The following is a 26,854-nucleotide window of genomic DNA, read 5'->3' on the forward strand; positions in this document are numbered from 1 at the left end:
TCCAGTGCCGAGTCACCCTCGGCTTTTTTGAGTGTTGATCTCACTCATGAATTGGCTGGTCACTATCCCAACAGCCCTGTGTAGTGATTGTCTGTGAAGGGCCTAGAGTGTAGCAGAGGTTCTTGAGCCTGCTGTGGGGCTTGAAACCCCGCTTTCTTCACTTACAGCTCTTGCACGATCCTGATAAACTCACCCAGTTTTTCTGGGCTCATTGTTCCTCTGTAAAGTGGGCCTCGTAGGAATGCTTTGCTCACAGTATTATTGTGATGGGCAAATGAGTTAGTTAGCTCATAAAAACGCTCAGCAAGGCCGGGCGTGGTGGCGCACGCTTGTAATCCCCGCGCTTGGGAGGCAGAGACAGGAGGATCGCGCAGGTTTGAAGCCACCTGCGCATGCTGGCTTAGGAGACCCTGTTTCCAAATAAAAATGTAAAAATAGGTCTGGGAGTGTAGCCTGGAGGGAGAAGGGCTTCCAGGAACCCCAGTACCACCACCAAAAAAAAAAAAAAAAAAAAAAAAAAAAAAAAAAACCAAAACAAAACGCTCAGCAACTGCTAGCTATTACTAATGTTATTTGGAACCTGCTGACCATTCCCCCCACATGTTGTTTCTATTTTACATTTGAAACTGTAGCTTAAGAAGGAGTTAGGCTACCAGCTCAAGACCGCTGGGCCAGTGGGAGGCAGAACCAGGATTGAAACTCAGAGCTGTCCGTGTCTGTACGCACTGCTCTACTCCACATTGCCCTGTAAAGGGTTAATAGCACCTTTCTACCCTATGGGGTTTTGTTCAGATGAACATAAAACATTCATGAAAGTAAAATATTTATGGACATAAAACATTTATGAAATTTTGGGGGGAAGTGAGATGAAATAGATTAAAAAAAAAAGGTAGAGTCTTGATTGAAAAGCCTCTGGATTGAAGATCCTTGAAGTTTCATTCTCATTATATCTTTTTGTTGCTCTGAAAAAAGAAATGTTATAATACTAATTATATCAGGCATATTAAAAGAGCCAAGTACACTTAGGCAGATCTTTCTTTTGCTCTCATTAAACGAGATAATTCTCCCAAGGCACACTGAGTGTGGTGCCCGTCTTCCTGCCAAGACACGTGTACTTCATGTGCTTGCGGAGACAGGAAGACATCTGCCTTTGAGACGCATGGTAATAGAACAGTCAGTTTGCAATTTAGCGTCTTTCCAAAAAGCAAACAAAATGTTCCAGCTCCTTCATTGTTACACTGCAGAAGTACCACCCAAAAAAAAAAAAAAGATTTTTATAAAAAGGAAAAGATTGGGTGATAATAGTATGTGTACTTCATTTCCTGTGTCCACCAAGGAGTAGAGGGAGTGTTAGCAGGGCTCTTGGTTTCATCCCTCAAGTTTGCACCTTTCTCTGCATTCTCTTTTCATTAGCGAGCACCGGCAGTAACCTGGTTGTCCACATCCAAGGCCTAGCACACCGTGACTCCTTGAGGTCTTGATCCCACACTGAATTTCGCAGCAAGTGCCGTGGACCTCTCTTTTTAAAATAACCTTTTAGCCAGGTGTGGCAGTGCATGCCCGTAGCCCTGGTCCTTGGGACAGGAGGATTGTAGGTTCAAGGCCAGCCTCAGCAACCTAGTGAGACACTGTTTTAAAAGAAAAAATAAAGAGTTGGGGGCACAGCTTAGAGGTAGAACCTTTAGTTTTAGGATAGTTTTTGGCTTATAGAAAAGTTGTGAAGATTTCCTATATATGCATACACCCCATGTCCAGTTTTCCCTAATGTTAATATTTTACCATTGTCATAAAGAATCAGTATCAATGTGTTACTGTTTTCAGAATCCATACTTGCTTCACACTGCCTTGGTTTTCACCATGTATCCTTTCCTGCTCTGGATCCCAGCCACGGCCCCCAGTACAGTCAGGTTGCCCTTGGTTCTGACAGTACTCTGACCTTCCTGGTTTTATGTTCTGCGTGGTTTTGAAGAGTGCTAGTCGCAAGGTTTGTAGGATTCTCGTCTTTTGGGACGTGTCTGATGTTTTTCTCATGATTAAACTGGGTTACAGGGTTTCGGGAGGAAGACTGTATTTCCATCACCCCTTAACTGCTGTCACACTGCGATACTGACCTTGGCTGCCCAGCAGAGGTGTTTGGTCGGTGTCTCCACTGTATGGCTAGTTAGGCTTTTATCCCTTTCTGTTCTTTACTGTTCAGGGGGAAGTTACTGGGCAGCTTGAGCTCTTTTCATTCACTCAGGACACAAGCTCAGGCCGTGTCCTCTGCGCGGCCGCCTGGGTGTGAGCCCAGCCCCGGCCGCCATGGCCTCCTGGCTCCTTCTGCGCCTCTGCTCTTGCCCGCTACTGCACAGCCAGAGTGAGCTTTGGACACTGGTCACGCCGCCCGATGCTCGGAGGCCTCTCAAGCCTTCCCTGCACAGTGTGTGAAGCACACCCAAGGCCTCAGCCCCACCAGCCGCAAGCTCCTGCCCGCGGGCGCCCGGGTCCGTTCCTTCCTCTGCCCTGGAGTGTCCTGCCTGTCCCCAGGGGACCTTGGACAAGTCCGCCTGTTGTGTCCAGGTCTCTGACTCTTACATTGCATTTTCTTTATAATCTCCATCACTGCAGGGCACTGTTTGTATGTGTGTTAATTTGACTGTGGTCTACCTCCTCACAGTGGAATGGAACTTTTTTTTTTTTATCTTGTCCTGGGGATTAAACTCAGAGGCCCTCTAGCACTCAGTTATATCCCAGCCCTTTTTCTCTTTTTATTTTGAGACAGGGTCTTGCTAAATTGTCAAGGCTGGACTGGAATTGGCAGTCCTTCCATCTTAGCCTCCCAAGTTCTGGGATTACAGGTGCGTGCCACCATGTACAGGCTGACTAGAACTTCTCAGGGACCCAGACTCTGTCATGTTCTTACCCACGTGGCACGAGTGTGCGCTCAGTAGGTGCTTGGCGTAGCATCCTTGAATTCCCGGGCTGGTGGGGCGCCGTGCTCTGACCAGCTCATTCTACCCTCCTTCCTATTTTGTGTGGCTTTTGGAGAGTTTTGTTTTCAATGCCTTTCTGCCCTGCCTTTAATTAGGTTCATAATCCAGGCTGCTTTAACTATCCAACTGAGAGGTCTAGAAAATGCACACATTTGTAGGCATCTGGACCTCGGAACCCCATGGGCAGTTCCGTCACGTAAGAGCCAGGAGCTGCGTCTTGAGTCTCTCATTGGCCACAGAGGAGGAGCACAGCCGGGCTGTGGGACTGGGGGGTTGCACGCGCCCCCGGAACTCCCGGCTTCTCTGCTGCACTTCGGTGCCAACTTCATTGGAAGCGGTAGGGGCAGTTCTGCCGCTGCCCGTGGGACACTGTTGTTACCAGCACACACGCCATACTCTCCCACCCAGATTGCACTGGGGTTGAGGGCAGATCTAGGTACTGAAGGAAATCAGGTGGGGCCTACATTAGAATTTTAGTGTCTTTTAGTGTCGATATTTCTTACTGCTGTTGATTTCCATGTTGGATGAGTTTTTTTGTGTGTATGCCATACCTGGAGAATAAACTTAGGACCTTACATTCTAAGCAAGTGTCTCCCACTGAGCTACATCCACAGGTCCTGATGAGTTTTGTTTTTCTGAGGGGGGTAAAAAAATTTCTAGGCCGGGCGTGGTGGTGCATGCTTGGTATCCCAGCATTCTGGGAGAATTGCGTTTTGCCGACAGACTCAGCTCCTTAGCGAGGCCCTTTGCAACTCAGTGAGACCTAGTTTCAAAAATAAAAAGACTAAAAAAAAAAGCTAGGGCTGGGGGTGTAGCTCGGATATATAATTCCTCTGGGTTCCATCCCCAGTACTACAAGAAAAAAAAAAAAAATCTAAAGGGTGGCATGTCCTGATAATCTAGCTGCAGACAGAGAGGGCTGGAACTGACTGGCTGAGTAACCCGGCTCCCTGGCTTGCTGCTCCTGGCCCATTTCCTCTAATGCTGTGTGTGGGGACATTTTTTTTCTTGGCTGGCTGGCTGTCCGGAATCACAAATTAGGGGCAGCAGAGGAGCCGAGAGCTCACCCTCCTCCAGCCATGTTGTTTGCGGATGTGGGCAGGAGGGCTCACCGGGTCCCATGGGAGAATGGCAGAGGCTGGAGGGTGGAGCTGCCCCGGCCTCCAGTCGCCTCCATGCCCCGCGCAGCTCAGTGTCAGCAAACACTTGCTTTGTACCAAGCACCACCCTGGCTCCCCACAGGCAGTTTTGGATTTAATCCTCCCTGCTTCCACGTAGGATAGAGTTCTCACTGTCTTTACTGTGTAGATGAGAAAACCACGGCTCCAAGAGTCCGAGGACCTTGCCCAAGGTCACTGCCAGCCACGGTAGGACCAGGATTTGGCACCAGCTTTTCAGCCCACATTCTTCACAAAGATGTTGTCGTACTGAGGCTCTGTCAGCTTTTACTGTCAGTTCTAAAGTCGCTGGCAATTATTTGAAAAACCTCGTCGTCTGGGAGCAGGCCCCTAAGAACAGTGTAGGGGGAGCGAGTGTGTGTGAGGGCGGGCTCCGAGGGGAGGGGAGCGGTCAGCCTGGTTTATGGCAGGAGCCCCCAGCCCCCAGGAGTGTGTGCTCTGTGCGTGCACCATCTCTCCGCCCGTGGTTCCTTGGAGCAAACCTATAGGCCCCTCTGAGCGGGTGGGTTCTGCCGTCACAAGGCGCCATGAGCGTCCAGGCAGAGGCTGGAGCTGGTTCAGAACCGATTACGTGGTGGTTAGGGATGGACTTTGGCGTGAGCCAGCGCTGAGTTTAGGTACTGGCTCAGCTACCATCTCTCTGGCTGTGTGATCCCAGCAAGTTCCTTGACTCTCATCCTTTATTCAGTAGTTAAACAGGGAAGAGATGACTTTTATCTTCTTCACGATGGTGTCTGGTGTCGTGAGGAATGAACGGAGTCGTAGTAGAAGATATCACTTCTGGCGTGTGGCACATGGCAGATGCTGGTAAAGGCATCTTTTCTCAGGACATTTTAATTTATTAGTTAATTAATTTTTTGGTACCGGGGAATGAACTAAGGAACATTCTACCTCTTAGCGATACCAGCCCCTTTTTATTTATTTTTGTTTTTGAATAATTGGTGAGGGCCTTGCTAAGTTTCTGAGGCTGCGATCCTTCTGTCTCAGCCCTATGCCATTTTAAGTACTTCTTTCCTGCCTGACCTTTTATGCCTTCATCCCTCTCCAGCTTAAAAGGAGGCTTCAGAGGCCCTGCACCTCCTTGGCCCCCATCGGTCAGCAGAACTGTGGTACTGGGGGCTGGGTTCAGTGGGTGTGTGTGTCAAATGTGTCAATAAAAGTGCAGAACCATACACGATGTTTGGAATTCTTGGCAACACCCACGAGTGTAAATATCAGTTTGGTGAGTTCTTGGCACGCCGTGGCAGACGTTACTTGATGAGTCCAAATGTGACACTTGAGTCAGTGCCTGCAGCTTGACTTGAAAATGTGCTGCGTAAATTCAGCCTGGTGGTACAGGGAATGTCCTCACACGGGGACCCTGTTGTGAGAGGTGGCGCGGCCACAGGAGGAGGTTTCCTGAGGGTCCCGAGGCCTGTCAGGATTTTCACTTCTGCATTTTCCAAGGAAGAAGCTGGGGGAGCCTCCTTTCCAGTCCAGGAATGGAAGGTCTGTCCTGTCAGCCTGCGTGCTGAGAGCAGAGGCCTGTGCCTGCTCCTGGCTCCTGGCCCAGGCTGCCCCAGGCCCGGGCCAGCTTGTTCCTAGCACTCCTGCTGTCGCAGGGCCTGTGGAGCCTGGCAGGGCAGGTGGGTGCGCCCACTTGTTCCAATTCTAAGATTTCGGGTGGGGATGAGGGGGAAGGACTCTGCAGTAGAGGAGGAGGGGTCAGCATGTTTGCATAGTGTGAGGAAACTAGGCTGCTTTCAGAAGCCATGTGTGTTCTGAGCCAGCTGGAGCAGGAAGAGGAGCAGGCTCCCTGGTGGTGGGGAGCTGTGCCTGAGAGCCTGCCTGGGGCTCGCCAGCCAGGGAGGGAACAGCGAGTGAGCTGTGTGGAGGGCCTGCTCTGAGCTTGGACAGATAAAGAGGGCATGGGGCAGGTTGGGAGGCTCTGGCCAGAAGTCCCAAGGTGGAGGGACAAGCCGTGGTCCATGCCTTCTCACCCCCTTCCCACCAAAGCCCCTCAGCTTGTTCAGCCTGTGTGCACAGGGGCCAGATCTGGACATGACTCAAAACTCAGCACATCGCCGGCTGAAACCATTTCCTTTCTTCTTTCTAGTACCCCGCAGAAATCCGGAAGTATGAGTACGACCCCAACTTTGCCATCCGCGGGCTGCACTACGACGTCCAGCGGGTAGGTTTCGTCCTCATGGATTTCTGGTGTGGAAAATAAAATGGGGCTTAATAAAGTGGTGCTCTTGGTGCTCTTCCTTCCTGAACAGGTAAACTGGTTTTAAGTTACGTTCTCTGAAGCTGCAGAGCCGAAGTGCTCAAATCTTTTGCAGACACTGGGTGTTAGGTGTGAGTGTCAGGAGCATGCTTTCCTTCCAGGAGTCACTTTTGGTGTTTGGAGGAGGAGCCGGTTGCTATATCTTTTTTTCATTTGCTAATAGGTCATTTCTATGGAAAACACTCCAGTTAACAAGCAGGCCTTTCAAAAATGGCTTCTCTGTTGATCCTAATGTTGATAGGATTTATAATGACATCTGGGTTGTTCATCTCATATGCAAATTCTCGTGCATTATTTCCATGTGCAGATGTTTATGTTTTACAGGCAGTGCTGATGAAGATCGATGCTTTTCATTACATCCAGCTGGGAACTGTCTACAGGTGAGTGAGAGCGAGAGGAGATGAATTTAACTCACCCAGCACGGCTGGCTTTGGCTTCAGGGCCCCTGACCGCTCAGTCACAGGAGCGCTGTGGCGTGTGTGGCGACTCTTGGTCCGTCCCTCGCTTGCTCACTCAGGAGCGTTTATGGAGGTTGCTACATGCTGGTTGCTGTGGCGTGGCTCCAGCTGCCCTCCAGACCTAAGCATGGGTGCGAAGCCCAGGAGTGAGCCGCTGCAGCCCACTGGCGGCCCTGGCTGGAAGGCGCTCGCTGTTCAGGAGCCCTCTGGAGGGTGGCGGAGGAGCGGAGGGGTGGGCTCCTGGGGCCGGGAGCTGTGTTCTTGTTTCCCCCAGTCACGGGACACGGCTTGGAGATGAAAACCTTCCCCAGGTTTAATAGAATGTGTGGAGGTTTTTAGCCAGACATCTTTGTACCTTTTGAAGTGGAGGGTGCCAGGGGCTTTCTACCTCCAAGCTATTTCCCCTATTTTACTTATTTTGAAACAGAGTGTCACTAGCAATAGTAAGACTAATAATAAGTAGGTACTATTGTTTACTTGGTAACTTGCTGAGGCTGGCCTCAAACCTGCAATTCTCTTGTCTCAACCTCCCAAATACTTGGATTATAGGCGTGTGCCACTCACACTCAGCTCAATTTTACCTTTTTTCTTTTGAAGTAGTGGGGATGGAACTCAGGGGCATTCTAACTTCAAGCTATGCCCCCAGCCCTATTTTTTATTCTTTATTTTGAAACAGGGTCTCATTGAGTTGCAAAGGGCCTCACTAAGTAGCTGAGGCTGTCCTCGAACTTCCATCCTCCTGTCTCAGCCTCCCAAATGCTTAGATTATAAGTGTGCTCCACCACACCCGGTAATTAGAGAATTAAAAAATTAGAGAATTACAAAAGGTAATTAGAATTACCTTTTGTAATTTTCTAATTTGGGAGGAGATTTAGGAGGATGATTTGTGTTTATGCACATATTTTATACTTTAAAAAGTGCATATTTTAGCTTACATACTTTTCTTACTAACTTTGTTAAAATCATAATATATTTTTTGTCAAAGTGAAACATGCATGCAGGTACAAACGGGCTTCATAGGGAACAACTGCAGTCCTTTGTCTTTCCCTTCTACCCAAGTGCTTTAAGCTCTTTGGACCTCTTTAGGGAGTATCCCCCACATTTGCAGATAATGTGCTCATACTTCTGTTTCTTAATTTGTGAGTTCTGGACATTGTTTCTGCAGCAGTAGATGAGGATTTAGCTTCTTGGCACCCTGCCTCCTCCCTTTCAGCCCTAGCTAAGATCGCAGTATTTGGTTGTTATCGTAGTCACTGTTTACATTAATGAGATTCTGCAGGTCTTATTAATCCACTCTTAACCACATAGTGCGCTGTGATTATCGTCTTCCTTTTATAGTGTTTGGTTTTTCTCAGACTCAGCAACCTCCTTTTTTATTTGCTTAGTTTCTGTGTAGGCCGCCTACTTCTCTAAGCCTTCTACCACATATGTCAGGCGTGTTCACCGGGAACGTTCCCTGTTCCCAGTTCCCCTCTCGGTCTTCTGGCTTCGCTCCCTCGTTTTGCCGGCGCGCATCCTGTGGTAGCTTCCTAGAGCCGAGCCTCCCTGTGTGGAGGTTCACCGGTTCCTCCATCAGCGTCCCCTTGCCTTCCTCTGTTCTCAGGGAGGTAATTCAGGTACTCCTTTGCATCTGCTGGTTGTCTGACATCTTTGCTCTCATTTTCTTTGCCTTTTTTTTTTTTTTTTTTCTGAGAAGGTAGTGGTAATAACAGTAATGTTAGCAATAGTAAGTAGTGGCCAACATACTAAGTCTTGCTTTGGATAGGCACTGCTATAAGTTTTTTTTTTTTTTTTTTTTGGTGGTACTGGGGTTCCTGGAAGCCCTTCTTCCTCCGGGCTACACTCCCAGACCTATTTTATATTTTTGAAACAGGGTCTCTTACGCCAGCGCGGCTGGCTCCGAACCAGCGCGATCCTCCTGTCTCCGCCTCCCAAGCGCGTGCGCCACCACGCCCGGCTAAGTATTTTTTTTTTTTAAACCCATTTGATCCTTATAAGAAAAACCTTAAGAGGTAGGTACTATTATTAGTCTATAGATGTTAAGTAACTTGCCAGGCCACACAGTGGGGTGAGAAGGGCCTGGGCTAGAGTTCAGACCCAGGCTGCCCTGGCCAACGTGCCAAGTGGCCTTTCTGAGTGCACGAGGGCTAACCAGAGTCTCTAGATTGTTTGCACATTTACTTTTGGGAGTGAATCTACCTTGATCTGTACTATTTAAAACAATCTTTCCACTTACTTTATAAGTAACACTTATATTAAGTATAATTATGTTTTTTGTGTGCTTCTCTCATTATTTTCTTAGGAATGATTTTAAAAAGTCAAATTGCTGGGTGCCCATATTAATTTTAAGGGTTTTTTTTTATTTTTTGTATTTTTTTTTTGTACTGGGGCTTGAACCCAGGGGCATTCTACCTCTGAGCTACACCCCTTAGCCCTTTTTATATTTTGTTTTTAAATAGGATCTCACTTAGGTTGCTGAGGCTGGCCTTGAACCTGTGATCCTCCTTAGCCTTCTGAGTACTGGGATTACAGGCATGCCCCACTACATCCTCAGCATTTAAACCTCTGTTTCTTAACACTTATGCATTCATTCCTGCATCAGCTCCTTTACTATAACTTCTGATGTCCCCAAATCATGGCAGCAGAGGTGTAGGAGGGAGGATGAGGCCAGGTCATCATGTTAGTGGAAATCCTCTTGAAGTCCTCTGACTCTGTCCCCACCTCTGCATCTGCAGTCACACTCCTGGGCTGGACACACACCCTTCCTCTGCTGGACCCTGGCACTTTTCTGCAGTGCAGTCTTTCGTAGGCATTGTTGCTGGACTGATTTCTCAAATCATTATCCTCAACAAACCCTTCTGAAATTCTGGGTAGCTTTGTATATTGTCTGGCTTATGCTTCAGGTTTTTAGTTATACTACTTTAACTTCTTAGATTTTTTTTTTCCTTCCATTCACAGCTATTTTTACTTATTGGACTAGTTAAGATTCTTGGTTGCAAGTGACCGAAACTGGCTTAATCAAAACCACAATATTGGCTTATTAATCATACAATCAGGGACAGGGCTGGTCGCAGGTGTGGCTGGCTCCAGGGGAGAAAGTGACACTGTCAGAGCCCTTTCTATCCTTGGTTCTCTTCCTCTCTGGCTTGGCTTGCTCTCAGGTGAGCTCCTTTGTGCCATGACTTCTGGCAGTACCAGCTTCACATCCCCTCAACTTCAGGTCAAGAGAAAAGAGCTTTGCTATCTGCCGTTTGGTTAGAGTCTCAGGCCGAATCTCCCTGGAATGACATAGGTCATGGGCTTGGACCTGAAGGGGTGGATGCTGCAGGTAAAAACAACACAGGTTCCTTTTCCTGCAGTTCCTGGCCCCAGCTCCCTGCCCTTCTCCCAGGATGTACTTCTCTCTCCTCTCTGCCACCTGAGTTCACTCCCAGTGAATTCTGTCCTCATGCACTCAGCCCAGAACGGCCCTTCTCTCCTCCTCCTGAGGGGTCCACACAGGGTCCCCGTTGTCTCTTCCTTCTCCGCCTCTATGGGTTGGCCATGTGTTAGGACTAGGGCAGAGTGGCCTGAAGGAGTGTTCAGATAGGAGCTCCCGGAGGCTCAGAGGTGTCGAGCTGATCCTCTAGGGGAGCTTTGCATTGTGTCATCTTGAACAGGTTCTGGTTCCTGGGGCCCTGGTCTCCTCTGTATCAGGGTAGGACCCCAGCACCTGTGGTGGGGCGGTCCATTGTGAGGGTGAGGCATGTGGAGATGTTACGAGGCACAGAGACGTCACTGATCTCCCCCCCCCCCCCGAGTATGAACCCAGGGTGCCCTACCACTGAGTGCACCCCTGCCCTTTTTAGTTTTTATTTTGAAATGGGATTTTGCTAAGTTGCAGAGACTATCCTTGAACCTAAGATCCTACTGTCTTGGCCTCTCAAGTGCTAGGATTACAGGCACATACCATCACACTCCTGCAGCCTAAATTTAGTGTTGTGGCCCTGGGAAACAGCAAGCTGGCTGCACAAGGGGGGAGTTCCCTTCTTGTACCTGCACCTTGTGAACAGCTGGGATTGTTCATCACAGCCACACAGCAGAACTCTCCAGCATTACCATATGTTAGCTATTCCCGGGGCATTACCCAGACACGTCATTATGGCTCTGGAATTTATTGTCCTCCTTCTGTAGGTGGGGAACCAAGTGCCTATTTCCTGATCTTATTGAGGAGGTTAAATGAGCTACTATAGTTGGAACAGCTGGCATAGAGTCTGTTTCTTAATCTCAGGTTCTTGGTGTTCTCCCAGCCTGCCATAGCATGAGACAGTTAAGCTAGCCCTCAGTCTTAAAGGGTTAACAAACACCAGGAAATTGGAAATTAAAAAGCAAACCAGTCTTCAAGGCTATGAAATAAAACCTGGGGACGGGAGGCTGGGAAGTTAGCTTAGTCTTCAGTGACTCTGTGGTCAACAGAGATACCAGAGCCAAGGAAAACAAGATCATTAAAATCAAACCTGCTGAGCCAGAGCACGGTCTGCCCTGCTCCAAAGCCCAATTAGGAGTTTCCCAGAAGATATCGAGCAAACTCCAGGTGGTAAGGGGCAAACGCGTGCACTGAATAGTCATTAAAGTGCCCTGTAGTGACCTTGCCTCAGCATGGTGAAATCACAGCCTGGGTTTGAGACCTAACATGATAATGAGAAGATACACATCTCAGGAAGAGGAAACACCACGAGGAGAAGCGCAGCACACCCGAAACTCCTCTGCTGCTTGCGGCGACGTCCGGAGACCGGGTGCTGCCAGGCGTGGTGGCACGCAGCTGTGATCCCAGTACTTGGAGGCTGAGACAGGAGGATCGCAGGTTTGAGGTCAGCACACAGTAACTTGGCGAGATCCTGCTTTCAAAGACAGAAGAGAAAGAGCTTCAGGAGGAGCTGAGGTAGAATGCCCGTCTCGGTCCCCAGTCACGGGCACACATCTGCAGCAACACATGCTGTCGAGCGGCGCACCTTTGTCCCTGCGTGAGTCAGCCTGGAACTTCTGTCCCCGCGCTGCCTCCCGTGTGCTCCAGCATAAGGCTAAGACGCTTGCCCTGTGCCTCTGATCGATTCTTCTGCTAGAGAGCGCCAGGCCCAAGGAGTCTGCGACACCGTGGTGGCTTGGGCGCGGGGCCTCGGACTGGGCAGGCGTGGTCACACCTGTGCTCTCGACCTCCCACTTTCTCATTCCCCGGTCCAGGCTGGCTAAAGGGCTTTGCAGTCTGATTTCGACTGTGGTTCAGGCTGCAGCGGCCCAGCATGGCCGAGCGGTCCCCTGTGATTTACCACAGATTTCGCTGCTTCGTGGGCTCACATGTGGTCCCTTGCACAAAGGATGCTGCCTTTGTGGCCACACACCGTGGGTGTGTCTTAGCAGCAGCTGTGGCTTCTGAAGGACAAGGCCAGGCCTGTTTGTGCGGACAGGGCACTAACTCTGCCAGCAGTCCCTTTCCATTTGATATTTTTACTCCTTCCTTCCCTTCTTTTTATTTCATCTTTATTTTTTTCTCCTTCTTTCCTTATTGTATTCAGGGCCATTCTATCTCTGAGCTACACTTCCAGCCCTATTGTTTATTGTTATTATTATTTTTTTGTGTGTGTGTGGTACTGGAGATGGAACTCAGGGGCATTCTACCTTCAAGCTGTACCTCCCAGCCCAGTTTTTATTCTTTATTTTGAAGCAGGGTGTCACTGAGTTGCACTGCATGCTGGTCTTCAACCTGCAGTCCTGTCTCAGCCTCTCAAGTACTGGGGGTTATAGGTGTGCACCACTGTAGCTGGCCTTGATATTTTCTTTCTGAGTCTTAGAGCTGCAATGGTTGGACACCTGCCTGCTGTTTCTTACTAAGAGTTTTTTTTCCAAGGCTGCTGTCTAGAACAATCCAGTTTAGTACCAAATGTCTTATCTGATTTTTAGAGCAAAGCTCAGTGGAGTACAGCGTTTCTTTTGTTTTCAAAGGCCAGTGGTTGTAACAAGTTAATCAGAATCAGAGCCAAAATATTAATCTACTCCTTTTTTTTTTTTTCTGGTATTGAGGATGGAACCCAGGGGCATTCCATCTCCTAGCTACACCCCCAGCCCTATTTTTTTATTCTTAATTTTGAAAGAGTCTCACTGAGTTGCAAAGGGCCTCACTAAGTAGCTGAGGCTGGCTGCGAACTGTGATCCTCCTGCCCCAGCCTCCCCAGTGCTGGGATTACAAGCATGCACCACCACGCCTGGCTCGCTCCTTTTCTTTTAAACATTACGTGGGGGATAGGAATGGGAGGAAAGAGGCTGAAAGGGTATTCTCACTGCTGTGCTGATCAAAGCACAAGCTGTAATTGTATACGTGCTTTAATACTGGCCGCGTGGCCTTTCACACCGAGCAGCCTGCCTGTGTTAGTGATAAACTCCTTGTTGAATCACGTTTGCTCTGTTGCCAGTCCCTCTGCAGTTTCCTCAGCACTGGTGTTTATTTCCCAGGTGCCGCTCTAGGTGGGCAGGCCCCGCAGGGCAGGTGGCACCTCCTCTGGTCACCGGTGGCGGAGGAGGCTGCTCACTCCACACTCACCTTTTCCCCTGAGAGAGGAGGACCTGGGTTCATGTGCAGATTCCAGAGGCCCTCGGCATCGCGTTCAGAGTCCTTCCCTCTGAGAGCGTGTCACCCAGCTCCCCGCGTGTCACACTGAGCCTCGTGTCTGGCTCTCCCCATCTTAGGGAAGAGTCTCAGAGCTGGGCCTTTCAATGCCCTAATGTCTCGAAACATAATAAAGAAGAGCCCTACTCCAGAGCAAGCCCTAGAAAGCTTTGTGCCTCAGTGGTTTAGGAGCTGGGGCCCGGCACCACAGAAAGCTCGGCTGTGACCCTGACCAGCGCCTCCTACTTCGGGCAGAGTATGTGACCTTCCTTTGCTTCAGGTGTCCCAGCTGGAAGGTGGAAAGGATGAGCTGCCTCCCTCCCAGGGTCGGCGAGGACGAGGGGAATAGCTAGGTGTGCCTCAGAGCTGGCATGTGGTACCCCCGAGTGTCAGCTGTTACTGTGCCAGCCCTTGTTACCAGCAGAGCAGCATAGTAGTCCTCCTAGGGACCTCTCACCTGCTGTTGGAGCAGTAAGTGGCACCTTTTACCTCAAGGTAGCAGCAGTATCTCCCACCCGGGTTGACAAATCCCAGCCGTGGACAGAGAGAGCTCTAGAAGTCATCGTTCCCTACCTGCGCTCTTTAACGGCACCGTCTGATTTTTTCTAGAGGCCTCAGTGTTGTCCCTGATGAAGAGGTCATTGAAATGTACGAGGGTTCGCATGTGCCCTTGGAGCAGATGAGTGACTTCTACGGAAAGGTAATGAGGCACTTCTGTATGTAAAGCATCCTGTCTGTATGAGTCCACTTTTCCTTGCTGTGACCTGATACAGACAACACGGAGGAGGAAGTGTTTATTTGGCTCAGTTTCCAAGGTACCGTCCATAGTTGGCCGGCTCCAGGGCAGACATCATGGCAGCGGCGTGGCAGAGGAAAGCTACCCAGATCGTGGCAACCTGGAAGCAGAGTGGAAGGAAGAGAACATGGACAGATAGAGTCCCCATGGCCACACCCCTTGACCTTCTCCAGCCACACCCTCCCTGCCTGTGTTTACTGCCCAGTAAACCCATCCAAATGATTAGCCCACTGAGGAGATTGGAGCCCCGATTCAGTTACTTTGTCTCTGAATATTTTTATATCGCCAGTAAATGAGCTTTTCCAGGGAACATTTTAAATCCAAGACATAACACCGCCTTCCCCTCCTTGAAGCATGGCCTCATAGGCTAGGAACATGGGCTTGTAGTCTCGCCCCGCTCCTGTGCAGCTGACCGGGGCAGGGAGGTGAGTGTGTTGAGTCACCCTGTCTGGCTTCCTGCAGGAGGCTCTTCCACCTCCTGACCTGCCCGGACTGCACCACACCCGCAGTGTCCCCACTTTCTGCAGCAGTTAACCAGGGGCTGTCAGTGCAGCAGCAAGGCTTCTTGAGGTGGCACCGAAGCGTGCCAGGGGCTGCCCACTGCCCGCTCCCGAGGGGAAGCCTCTCTGGTCCTCTCTGCTGAGTGGAAGAGGATGGCGGGCCGAGCACGTGGGAGGCTGGGAAGGAGTGGGTGGACACAGTGTCACACGTGTGCTGGCGTGAGACGTCAGCTCTGCCAAGCAGGACCTAGGAACAAGGGGACACGTAGAGTATTCGAATCTCCCTTTTATTTGTGGGAGAGGGATCTAAATGAGGATGACCCGCATCCCCCTTAATCACCGAGAAGCCTCCTGCTCTCCGCTACAGCCCTGCCCAGTGGGATTGACCCCCATTTCCGACGCTCTCTTTCTCTGCAGAGCTCTCACGGAAACACCATGAAGCAGTTCATGGACATCTTCTCCCTGCCGGAGATGACCCTGCTGTCCTGTGTGAACGAGCACTTCCTGAAGAACAACATCGACTATGAGCCCGTCCACCTGTACAAGGACGTCAAGGTAGCGCAGCCCCGGGTGGCGTCCGGCCCGGCCCTGGACCCCTTCCTAGGCTAGGGTTTAATCAGTCCCTCTGCTGGGATCAATTTAATTTGTAGCTTCACTTTAAAAATTGTTCAGAAAGATGTTGCCACATCAGGAGAATTGGAAACCAGTCTGTTTTTTGTTAAAACAAGGTGGTGCTCACACTGTTGTCTGGATTTCTAATTCTGTGTGACCAGAAGGCCTGGCACCCTGGCACGGGGGCATCCTGTACCCCCCTTGCCCAAGCCTGCCTCTGTGGAGGGGGTCTCCTCTCCAACGAGGACATGCCAATAGGACCCCTGCTGTGGGCCTGTCCTGCTGTAGTTGCCTGGGTCAGGGTTTGGGAAGTGTTTTTAAAAAGATTATTTCTACATTGCCAGCTTATAATTGTACATGTTTATAGGGTGCTGTGCTGTTTTGGTGCACACCCTACCCCATAAAGATGTACAGTTAGTGGGGGATAGGGAGAGGTTGGTTAACAGAGCACCCTTTTTCTCTTGCCTACAAAGTTCCAATATGGTTCTCTGAGGCTCTGCAAAAGCTTTGCAAGCATGGCAGTGAAGAGGGGTAGAGGCATTATAAACCTTCACATGCATATATTTACAAAATATAAATTTATGCATTCTAATTTATACTTTAGTCACTATGTATTTACATTCATTTTTTAAAGCCATATATGAATTTTTTCAGTATTTAAAATCTGTTTACTTATCTGAACACACAAACTCTCTCTCTCTCTCTCTCTATATATATATATATATATATATATATTTTTTTTTTTTTTTTTGGTACTGGGGATGGAACCCAGAGGCTTTCTACCTCTGGGCTATACTCCCAGACCTATTTTATATTTTATTTGGAAACAGGGTCTCACTAAGTAGCTGAGGCTGGCTTTGAACCTGTGCGATCCTCCTGTCTCAGCCTCCCAAGTGCGGGGATTACAAGTGTGAGCCACTGTACCCGGCTATATTTATATTTATATTTATATAATATATAATATTTATAATGATAAGTGAGTGAATTTTGAGTTACGGTCTCACTCTGTTGCCCAGGCTGGTGTTGAACTCCTGGGCTCAAGTGATTCTCTCTCCTCAGCTTCCTAAGTATCTGGGATTACAGTATATACCACCTTACTCAGCCTAGGATATTATATTTTATTTTATTTTATTTATTATTTTGGTGGTACTGGGGTTCCTGGAAACCCTTCTACCTCTGGGATACACTCCCAGACCTATTTTTTTTTAAAAAATATTTTTATTTGGAAACAGGGTCTCTTAAGCCAGCATAGCTGGCTTCAAACCTGCGCAATCCTCCTGTCTCTGCCTCCCAAGTGCTGGGATTACAAGCGTGCGCCACCACGTCCAGCAGCCTAGGATATTTTAGAAGTACATATTTACATACTAAAGTATTTTCATTCTCTGTGATTAATTTAAAATTTGGATTGTCTTGAATCTTAAGTTTTAGGAAGATAAAGAATGAATTGTAGTTTCCCATAATCAGTTTAGTATTAATTTGAGCTAAATTTAACTATTTAGTTTCCAAGTCATGTAATGCATGCCTGTGATCCCAGTTCTTGGGAGGCTGAGACAGAAGGATATCAGGTTTGAGGATAGCTTCAGCAACTTAACGAGACCTCATCACCTTAGAGACCCTGTTTTAAAATAAAATAATAAGCCGGGCATGGTGGCACATACTTGTAATTCCAGCATATGTGAGTCCGAGAGAAGAGGATCACAGTTTGCAAACAGCCTCAGCTACTTAGGCCCTTTGCAATTCAGTGAGACCCTGTTTCAAAATAAAAAAATAAAAAATAGGGCTGAGGTGTAGCTTGGAGGTAAAATGCCCCTGGGGGAAAATAAAAGTGCATTGGGAACTGCCACCATCACCGCGGGAACTGAAGTTTCCCCCAGGGGCCACTAATGATAAATGGACCAGAACTTAGTTTTATTCAGCGCTTGGATTACTGGATTTACAAGGAAGTTAACACCAGTGCCATTTTACTTGGGCTGTTTCCTTGGCTCTCCTGGCCTTCCTTTCACTGATTAGAAATGTTTCTTTGGACAGGATTCAATTCGAGATGTCCATATCAAAGGAATAATGTACAGGGCAATCGAAGCAGATATTGGTAAGTACTTGATGGGACCTATATCTTGCTACAGTGCGTGAATTTACTTTGTATGCCAGGGCCTGAACAGCGGCTGCGTGCACCTTTTCTGGTGCCCAAATCTGGGTACTACACATGTCTCTTCAGTCTCAGAGCTGACATCATTCTGACTAAAGGAGGAGCTGGTAGATGCAGCTAAGTATTTTCCCCTTAGACTGAGGGAGCAGGGTCTTTGTTACCAATATACCGGGGACCCATCTACCATTCTGAACCATGTTTCTTTAGAAATTCCCATGATGCCTAGGACAGTGCTGGACCCCTCGGCCCTATTTAGTATGAACGTGCAGATTGACTGATTTCATGCTGAATCTGTGTGTGAATTTTTCTCTCACTCTTAGAAAAGTACATCTGCTATGCCGAGCAGACCCGTGCAGTGTTGGCCAAACTGGCTGATCATGGCAAGAAGATGTTTCTCATCACCAATAGCCCCAGTAGCTTCGTGTAAGTTCCTCTGTTTCCTCGTTAGCTTCTGGCTCACTTATATGCCATTTATTTTAGGAATTGGAAATTGGAAAACCATAGTTGCAAAAGTAGTTCATCCTTTAATGTTCAACTAACCTGGTTGATGTGTTCTTCTAGGGACAAAGGGATGAGGTATATTGTTGGCAAAGACTGGAGGGACCTGTTTGACGTGGTCATAGTGCAGGCTGAGAAGCCAAACTTCTTTAATGATAAGCGGAGGTGAGTGTCTCTCTTTCCTGAAGCCTTGATTTTATTCCTTTGCTGCTGTGAATTCATTTGCAGTGTTTCATGGTGACCCAGTTGCAGAATCTCAAGCATCTGAGATGATGGCTTTTGTCTTGTAACTCTCCGAGCGAGTGATTGCCAGGGTGGGAGACTAGCACGCAGCAGTCGGCTCGCAGGTATCCAAGTGGTTCTGGGCTCAACTTGGCTGCTTTGGAGCTGTGAGCTTTAAGAAAATGATGGTCAGTAGTGAACAATCAAAACTTAATGTCACAGAGTGAAGTTAGGTCTTTGGGTACAAATACATTGGGAATCATAAGAAAACAACATTAACCACAAACTACCTGGTGGGTATCTCTCTACAAAAAGCCACAGTTGGTACATTTAAAATTGTGATTGGATTTTGCAGAACTTTTCTACAGCACAGGCTTTGTATCAAGTGGAATAAATCTCACCATGTCGTATGTAATGGCTATCTTTCTGTCACAGTAGCTCAGAGACGTGGTAGGGCCGGTGGAGGTTTGGAGAGGTGGCGGTGACTGGGGTATGCTGTTAGTATTTATTGGGTGGAGGACGGTGTCAAGATGCCTTTTAACCTGGGAACAGACTAGTTGTCCTCCCCTCGCCCATTCCTAAATGGCCATAGTATTGTCAGTTCCTTTACTAGGGCTCTAAAATTAACTGATGTTATATAACGGCCTAGTTTTGAAACAACTCCCACCTATATTTATCCCATCTCTCTTTGGTGACCAGGCAGCGCTCTCCTTTCTGGTGGTTGAAAGCATCCTCGCCCAGTGCCCTGCAGTTAGAACGGGATGCACGCACTCCTCTTGTGATGCTAAGTTCCAATATTTTCAGCATCACAGTGACTCCTGAAACAAGAGCAAATCTAACGGCCATGCATAGAGAATGAAAAGTGCAGGGCACGAGTGGAGAGATGAGGGAAAACCAGAGTGTGATGAAGACAGTCATAAACTCTGGCTTGTGCTTTGTTACTGATGACGCACCCTCACGGGGGTTGGGGTGCAGCTCAGCGGTTGCTTGCCTGGTGTGCAGGAGGCGCTGGGTGCCAACCCCGGTGCTACAGGGTAACAACAACAGTAGCAAAGTGCTCTCTGTATTTCCCCTTCGGTTCCTGGCTGTGGTCAGAGGGCAGCCCTCCCCTGCCAGGGCCTCCCCCTCTGTCTGTCATGTTTGTACAATGGAGGGTTGGGGCAGGGCAGCAGCACAACTCTCCCCCACATGAGTGTACCATTTATTTTCCCTTTGTTCATGCCTGGAATAAATGCTGGACAAACCTTTTTTGGTATTCACCCTTCTCTTTTAGCAATGAGAAGTCAGAAACAACCTAAAAGTCCAATAGTAGGGGATAGCTGGTTACTTCGAAGCATCCATGTGAGGGGCTGTTATATAGCCTTTAAGAGTTACTATTTGTAGGTGGGCAGACACCTGTAGTTCTAGTTAGGAAGGCTGAGGCAGGAGCCAGTCTGGAATGTGAGCTTTAAGAAAATGATTGCCAATAGTGAAAGATCAGAATTTAATATCACAAAGTGAGTTAGGTCTTTGGGTACAAATACATTGGGAAGTTAGAATACACTGAAAGTTCAGGGCCAGTCTGGGCAACACATTTAAACCCTGTATTAAAAAAAAAAGTATTGGGGGGAAAAAAAGTGGACATGTCTTATTGCTCAGCAAAATTATTTATTTAAGAATGTGTTATCACATGATACATTGTTATAATATTAGAGAAAAAGATATAAATCAGATGCACAGAGTTCATTTTATGTTTATAAGAAAAGGAAAACACCAGGCATGGAGGGCGTGCCTGCAATCTGGGTTTCTCAGGAGGCCGGGCAGGAGGATTGCAAGTTTGAGGCCAACATGAGCAACTTAGTGAAACCCTGTTTCAAAATAAAATAGATCTAGTGAGACCCTGTTTCCAAATAAGTAAAACTGGTCTGGGGGTATAATTCGGAGGTAGAATGCCTCTGGGTTAATTCTTAGTAACACACACACACACACACACACACACACACACACACACACGAATGTAACTCAGCATGGTAGAGTGCTTGCCAAGCATGTATAAGGCCTTGAGTTTAATCTCCATTATAGGCAAAAAAGGGGACACATTTTATATAAAGACTGAAATATATACTAAAATGTTTCTACCTGGGTGCCAGTTAGAATCAGTTCTCTTTTATTTGTTGTATTTTTCTACATTTTCCAGATTTTTTTACACAGTGGGTTTATATTGTCCTAATTGAAAAAAATCAATATATATTACCTTAAAAAAAGGAAAGCAGCCCGGCGTGGTGGTGCACGCTTGTAATCCCAGCATTCGGGAGGCCGAGACCGGAGGATCGTGGTTCGTGCACAGTCTCAGCTACTTAGTGAGGCCCTCCGCAACTTAGTGAAAACCTGTTTCAAAAATAAAGAATAAAAATAGGGCAGGGGGTGTAGCTCGGAGGTCAGATGCTTCCATCATAAAATAGTACTTGTTTTTAGACTTTTTAAAAAAAAAATTATTCCAGTGTCTGACTTTCAACAGGATAAATGTACTAAGGCAGTATTTCTTTTTTTTCCATCTTTTTTTCTTTTTTTGGTGGTACTGGGGTTCCTGGAAACCCTTCTACCTCTGGGCTACACTCCCAGACCTATTGCTTTTTATATTTTTATTTGGAAACAGGGTCTCTTAAGCCAGCGAGGCTGGCTTTGAACCTGCGTGATCCTCCTGTCTCCGCCTCCCAAGTGCAGGGATTACAAGCGTGCGCCACCACGCCCGGCCTAAGGCAGTATTTCTGCAGCCTTATATTGTGAAACAGTTTTCTATATGGTTAAATAAATTTAGGAAATATTATATAGAGAAAAGTGTATTTCACCTGAGTTTGGTGGTTCATGCCTGTAATCCTAGAACTTGGGAGGCCGAGACGGAAGGAGCACAGGTTCAAGGCTATCTTCAGCAATGTAGTGAGGTTCTTAGCAACTTGGCAAGACACTCTTTCCAAAGTAAAAAGTAAAGATAGGGCTGGGAATATAGCTTAAAGGTAGAATACCACTGTATTCAATCCCCAACACCACAAAAAAGAACAAAATAAGAAAAAAGTAAAGCTGAGCATGCTGGCACATGCTTGTAATCCCAGCGTTTGGGAGGCTGAGACAGGAGGATAGTGGTTCTCTGACAGTGTCAGCTACTTAGTGAGGCCCTTTGCAACTCAGTGACACCCTGTTTCAAAATAAAAAATAAAGAATAGGGCTGAGGATGTAGCTCGGAGGTAGAATGCCCCGGGTTCCATCTATAGTACCGCAAACAAACAAACAAACGAAGTATATTTTGAGCAGGACTCTTTAGAGCCATCAGTAACTTTTAAAGATATACATTGCTGGGTGTGGTGGCGCACGCTTGTAATCCCTGCGCTTGGGAGGCGGAGACAGGAGGATCACGCTGGTTCAAAGCCAGCTGTACTGGCTTAAGAGACCTTGTTTCCAAATAAAAATATAAAAATAGGTCTGGGAGTGTAGTCCGGAGGTAGAAGGGTTTCCAGGAACCCCAGTACCACCAAAAAGAAAAAAAAAAGATATACATTGTACAATGAATAATGTTTTCTCTCTTAGATCCTGGAATCCCCTCCCCCCCCCTTTAATGAAACACCTGTAGGTATTAGGGATATGTAGTCTGGGATGGGTTGCACTTGGTGAGGGAAGTGGTGCAGTTTTGGGTTCAGAGATGTTTTAGGTTATAGAGGAAGCAACTTCCAGTTATTGGTAGCTATCATATTGTATGGAGCAGACAGCCTATACTGTTATTACATGTTCTAACATTTCCCATTTCTGTTGTTAGACCTTTCCGAAAGGTGAATGAGAAAGGTGTCTTACTCTGGGATAAAATCCACAAGTTGCAGAAAGGCCAGATTTACAAGCAGGTATCTCTCTGCCAGTTTTTCCTTGTCGCTTTGCTTTGTGGTCGGCGGTCGTGGTAACAGCGGGTGTTCACCGAGACTTCCTGCATGCCAGACGGTTGGGTTCCTTGACTCGGCTGTGTATAACTTGGTGGTAAAACTGTGCTAAAGTCAATGTTCAGTATGCTAGTATCTAAATTAGCTCAAGATTGAATTGTTTTCTAAAACTTTTGTAGTATATAAAATTAAAGGTGCTATTAGTAAACCTCAGAAAGTTCTCCTTAAGGAGCATTATTATGACATACTAATTATCCAAATTAATAATTACTTATGGATGAGATACATCTTATGTACAGTTTTAACATTTTGGTGTCATCTAAAGACGGTTTACAAAGAGGTATGTTATGAAACCCTTTCGAAAGGTATCTTTGGTTTAGAAGAAAAGTTTAAATGATTCCTATGAAGATGCTTTTACTTTATATTTTGGTATTTTAAATTTTTTAGAAATTATAAAACAAATAATTTATACCATGTCTGTTTATGATATATCTGTGTTTTTCACTTATTACAGGGTAATTTGTATGAATTTTTGAAGCTCACTGGGTGGAGAGGTTCCAAAGTGTTGTATTTTGGTGACCATATATACAGTGACCTGGCGGTGAGGGGCCTTTTCTTATCCTTTTTGTTGGGGACCAGATGTGTTATTCCCATTTGTTTATAATTTGTTTAAAAGGTCATTTTTATATTTCCTTAAAAACTAGTTGCATTTTAAGTGTTTACAGAACAGGCTAGACCAAAGTCATAGAAAAATGCTATTAAATCTATATCATGAATATTATAAAATAGATGTACATATGTGTGTACATGCCTGTGTTCTCATCTCTTCTTTTTTCTCATTATGAGAACAGAAAAATGGAAGCTAAAAGCTCATAAAGCTCAGCCAGGGCTCTGGCCAGCCCGTCCCTTCTGAGCAATGTAAGGTGAATTTCCAGGAACAGCTTCATAGGGCAGTGAGGCCTTTCTTGCCTGGTGCGGGACTGGAGGAGCGTCACAGGGGAGGAGGGAGATAGGTGTGCATCTGTACCTGGAGTGAAATTGTGTTGCGCGTGTTCATCACCGTGCTGGGTTCCTCGTGGCCTGAGTCTGTGTTTGTTAAGTGGCTCCAGTTCGCTCTTGCCTGTCCCTCAGAACCTGACGCTCAGTGTCAGCGAAGTCCCAAGAGAGGGCAGTGGCCTCCACAAGTTCCGTTATTGCTATCGGTACTTGGGCCCACACTGGATGGACTTTAGTATACATCTGCAAGTCTGTGTTCCTTTTGTGCCTCCCTGCCGTGGAGTGATGAGCTTTAACCAGGGCCGTGCAGAGTGTTTTCTGAGTCCACATGCCCGAGCCCCACTGAGGTCCGTGGGACCAGACTGTGCAGTGGTAGTGAAGGTAGAGGGGTTGCTTTTGATGCTTCTGTGTCTTCCACTTCCAGCTACGCCAGCACACACCACCAACCTGTGCAAGGAATTGGTTGGGCTCAGCCTGGGAAGACTGGGCTCTGTTGGGTTTTAACTGGGTGATTTTGGGCACATCCCTCAAACCTTGATGTCCTCCTTTTTAAGAAGTGAAATAAGATCATGTATGTCAAAGTGCTCAGTAATGTAGAAACACAGTCAGACATCCAGCCAGGCGACGTGTTGTCACAGGTATCTGCCACTCTTGACTCCTGGGATGTACACTTGGCTCTGTCAGGTGACACACGTACACACACGTAGGCCTTACAACTTATAGGTCTCTTCATACTTTCTGTATCTTCATTTATAGAATTGGTAGTAATGTCATGATTTTAGTTTCTGGTTTTAGTGATTCCAGTCTTTTTTCTCTTTGAGTCAAGCTACACGTTTGTCAATTTGTTTGGTATTTATAAACATCTCTTGTGTTTGCTGTTCTTTTTAAAATTGTTTTTCTATTCTGCATTTTACTTATCTCTGTTCTAAATCTGTATTTTCTTCCTTTTGCTAATTATTGGCTTAATTATTCTTCTCTTTACAGTTTAAGGTATAAAGTTAGGTTGTTGACTTGAGACCATTTTTTTGGTGTTTGTGTCTGGTTCTAGGGATTGAACCCAGGGGCATTTTACGTCCTATCTACACCCCCAGTCCTATTTTTTATTCTTTATTTTGAAACAGAGTCTTACTAAGTTGCAAAGGACCTCACTAAGTAGCTGAGGCTGGCCATGAAACTGCAATCCCAAGTACTGGGATTACAAGCATGTTCCACCACACCTGGCTGAGACCTTTTTTTGTGTGTGGTACTGGGAATGGAACCCAGAGGCCTTCTACCTCCAGGCTACACTTCTAGACCTATTTTATATTTTATTTGGAAACAGGGTCTCTTAAACCAGCTGAGGCTGGCTTCCAACCTGCGCGATCCTCCTGTCCTCCTGTCTCAGCCTCCCAAGCGTGGGGATTACAAGCTGCGTAAGCACGCCTGGCTGAGACCTTTTTTAAATGTAAATGTTTGTAGCTATGAATTTCCCTCTTAGCACTGCTTGTACTGCATCCCATAAGTATGGTATGCTGTGTTTGCCTTCTATTTATCTCAAAGTATTTTCTGACTTTCTTTTCAATCAGTTAGGAGTGTGCTGTTTAATTTCCACTTGCATGAGTTTTTCAGTTTTCCTTATGTTGTGATTTCTAGTTTCATTGTGGTCAGAAAGGACACTCGGCGTGATTTTGATGTTTTTAAACTTATAAAGACTTGTTTTGAAGCTTCCATATGGGTTTGTCCTGGAGGATGTTCCATGTGACCTTGGGAAATATGCATTTTACTTTTGTTTGGTAGAATATTCTGTATCTGGTTCATTTGGTCTATAGAGTTGTTTATACCTTTTCTTTTCTTTTTTTTCTTTTTCCTTTTTTTTTTTTTTTTTTTTTTTGCGGGTCTGGGGATGGAACCCAGGGGCATTCGACCTCCAAGCTACATTCCCTGTCCTATTTTTTATTCTTTATTTTGAAACTGGGTCTCACTGAGTTGCGGAGGGCCTCACTAAGTAGCTGAGGCGGTCCACGAACCGCGATCCTCTGGTCTCATCTTCCTGAATGCTGGGATTACAAGCGTGCGCCACCACTCCTGGCCATGCCTTTTATTTTCTGACTGATCTTTCTATAGGAGATAGTGTTCTATCCCTTATAGGAAGTGGCCTCCTTGTACCCTCTCCTTTCCCCCTAGTAGTCTTTGATCTGTATCCATTGTTATTTATTACCACCTGCCAGTGTACATTTAGTTACTTGTTTATTTCGTATTTTCTGTGAAGGCAGGAGTTTGCTAGTTTTTGTTCATTGCATTGTCTTCCATATCTAGAATAGGACCTGGCAAATAACGCTTAATAAATATTTGCCAAAAAAGAAATCAGTGACCATTTAGGATTTTGACTACAAATCTTAGATTTTCTAGGACAAAACTGATCTTCACTGGCCTATTATCAAATCATAGGATTATTGCAATTGTAATGAAAGATATGATTATGTGTGTTTATGTTCTATAACCATTTCAAGCCTGAGGTTCTGTGGTCCCCCATAACCAGAGGGTTCTGGTGGGTCTCCCCCCAGAGGTCTGTAGAACATCTCGGAATGAAGGTCTTGAATGAAGGCTTTTCCCAGTGTTAGATGGAGCCTCTCTCTGTCTCTGTCCTCACTGTTCTTTTCCACAGGCCATGGTTAATCATTCCCAATCCTGTGTTTCTACAGGAGTTGTGATTCCCAGCAATTATTTCCATAACAGAGACTTTTCTTAGGTGACATGGTCAGAGCCTGGGGCCGAATTGGTCTTAATTAAGTGTAGTTCATTGAGTTTAACGTAGTTAATAACTAACCATCACAATTAAAATGTAGTTTAAACGAGTGCCTCTTGTGTCTGGGGAAGGTAACAGAATGGTTCTGTGCAGACTGATGTTGACTTCTGTGGTCTTTGTGATCAGGACCTGACCCTGAAGCACGGCTGGCGGACAGGCGCCATCATCCCCGAGCTGAGGTCGGAGCTCAGGATCATGAACACGGAGCAGTACATCCAAACCATGACCTGGCTGCAGACCTTGACAGGGCTGCTGGAGCAGATGCAGGTGGGGGGCTTTTCCCTTCTGGCTCACTTTTCCTTTACTCCTGTGGTTAATCTGCTAGTCAAAGTTACTTCACATATTTTTTGTGTCATTGTAGTTATGGAGTGTAAGGTTTCATTTGGCCTTGGAATTATTTTGGCTCTAGGGAAATTTTGCCGTTTTCCCTGAAAGGACCTTTAAAAACTGCCCACCAGAGCCATTTGCAGAGCCTTGCAAGGCGCGTGTAAATGTGGGTGTTTATGTGCCTCTTCTTACACGCTTAGTCATGCTAAGGGTGTGCCGTGGGGTAATGGGATTTGCAAAGCTCTGTGAGTTTTGGGGTCCAGTCCTGGCCCTGCCTTAGGCCTGGGGGGACTTCTCTGTTATAGGCTTCAGTTTCTTCATCTCTAAAATGAGATGTCTGTGGAGCCAACACTTCAGTCAGGGAACCCTGGCTTCCGGCAAAGACTCACAGAGCGAGAGTCAAGGTGCCTGGCAGTCAGGCGTGGTGGTACACTCTTGTAATCTCAGTGCTTGGGAAGAAACAAGATTGCAAGTTCAAGACCAGTCTTAGCAACATAGAGTCTCAGCAACCTAGCAAGACTCTGTTTCAAAACAAAAAGTTAAGAAATAGGGCTGG

General features: G+C 46.7%; 1 protein-coding gene across 1 annotated transcript in view; it reads left to right on the forward strand.

Moving 5' to 3' along the window:
* The window catches only part of NT5DC3 (5'-nucleotidase domain containing 3), a gene marked incomplete at both ends in the record, with an annotated part of 66,567 nt that overhangs the window by 33,831 nt on the left and 5,882 nt on the right, over positions 1-26,854 (forward strand). The window contains 10 exons of the mRNA XM_080706133.1: positions 6,246-6,320; positions 6,741-6,796; positions 14,124-14,214; positions 15,228-15,365; positions 17,451-17,511; positions 17,889-17,991; positions 18,130-18,231; positions 22,076-22,157; positions 22,705-22,791; positions 26,098-26,238. Coding sequence (XP_080562259.1) covers positions 6,246-6,320; positions 6,741-6,796; positions 14,124-14,214; positions 15,228-15,365; positions 17,451-17,511; positions 17,889-17,991; positions 18,130-18,231; positions 22,076-22,157; positions 22,705-22,791; positions 26,098-26,238 — 936 coding nt within the window. The remainder of the gene's footprint in view (positions 1-6,245; positions 6,321-6,740; positions 6,797-14,123; positions 14,215-15,227; positions 15,366-17,450; positions 17,512-17,888; positions 17,992-18,129; positions 18,232-22,075; positions 22,158-22,704; positions 22,792-26,097; positions 26,239-26,854) is intronic.

Source organism: Muscardinus avellanarius (genome assembly GCF_963383645.1).
Source record: "Muscardinus avellanarius genome assembly, chromosome: 11".
Taxonomy (NCBI): Eukaryota; Metazoa; Chordata; class Mammalia; order Rodentia; family Gliridae; genus Muscardinus; species Muscardinus avellanarius.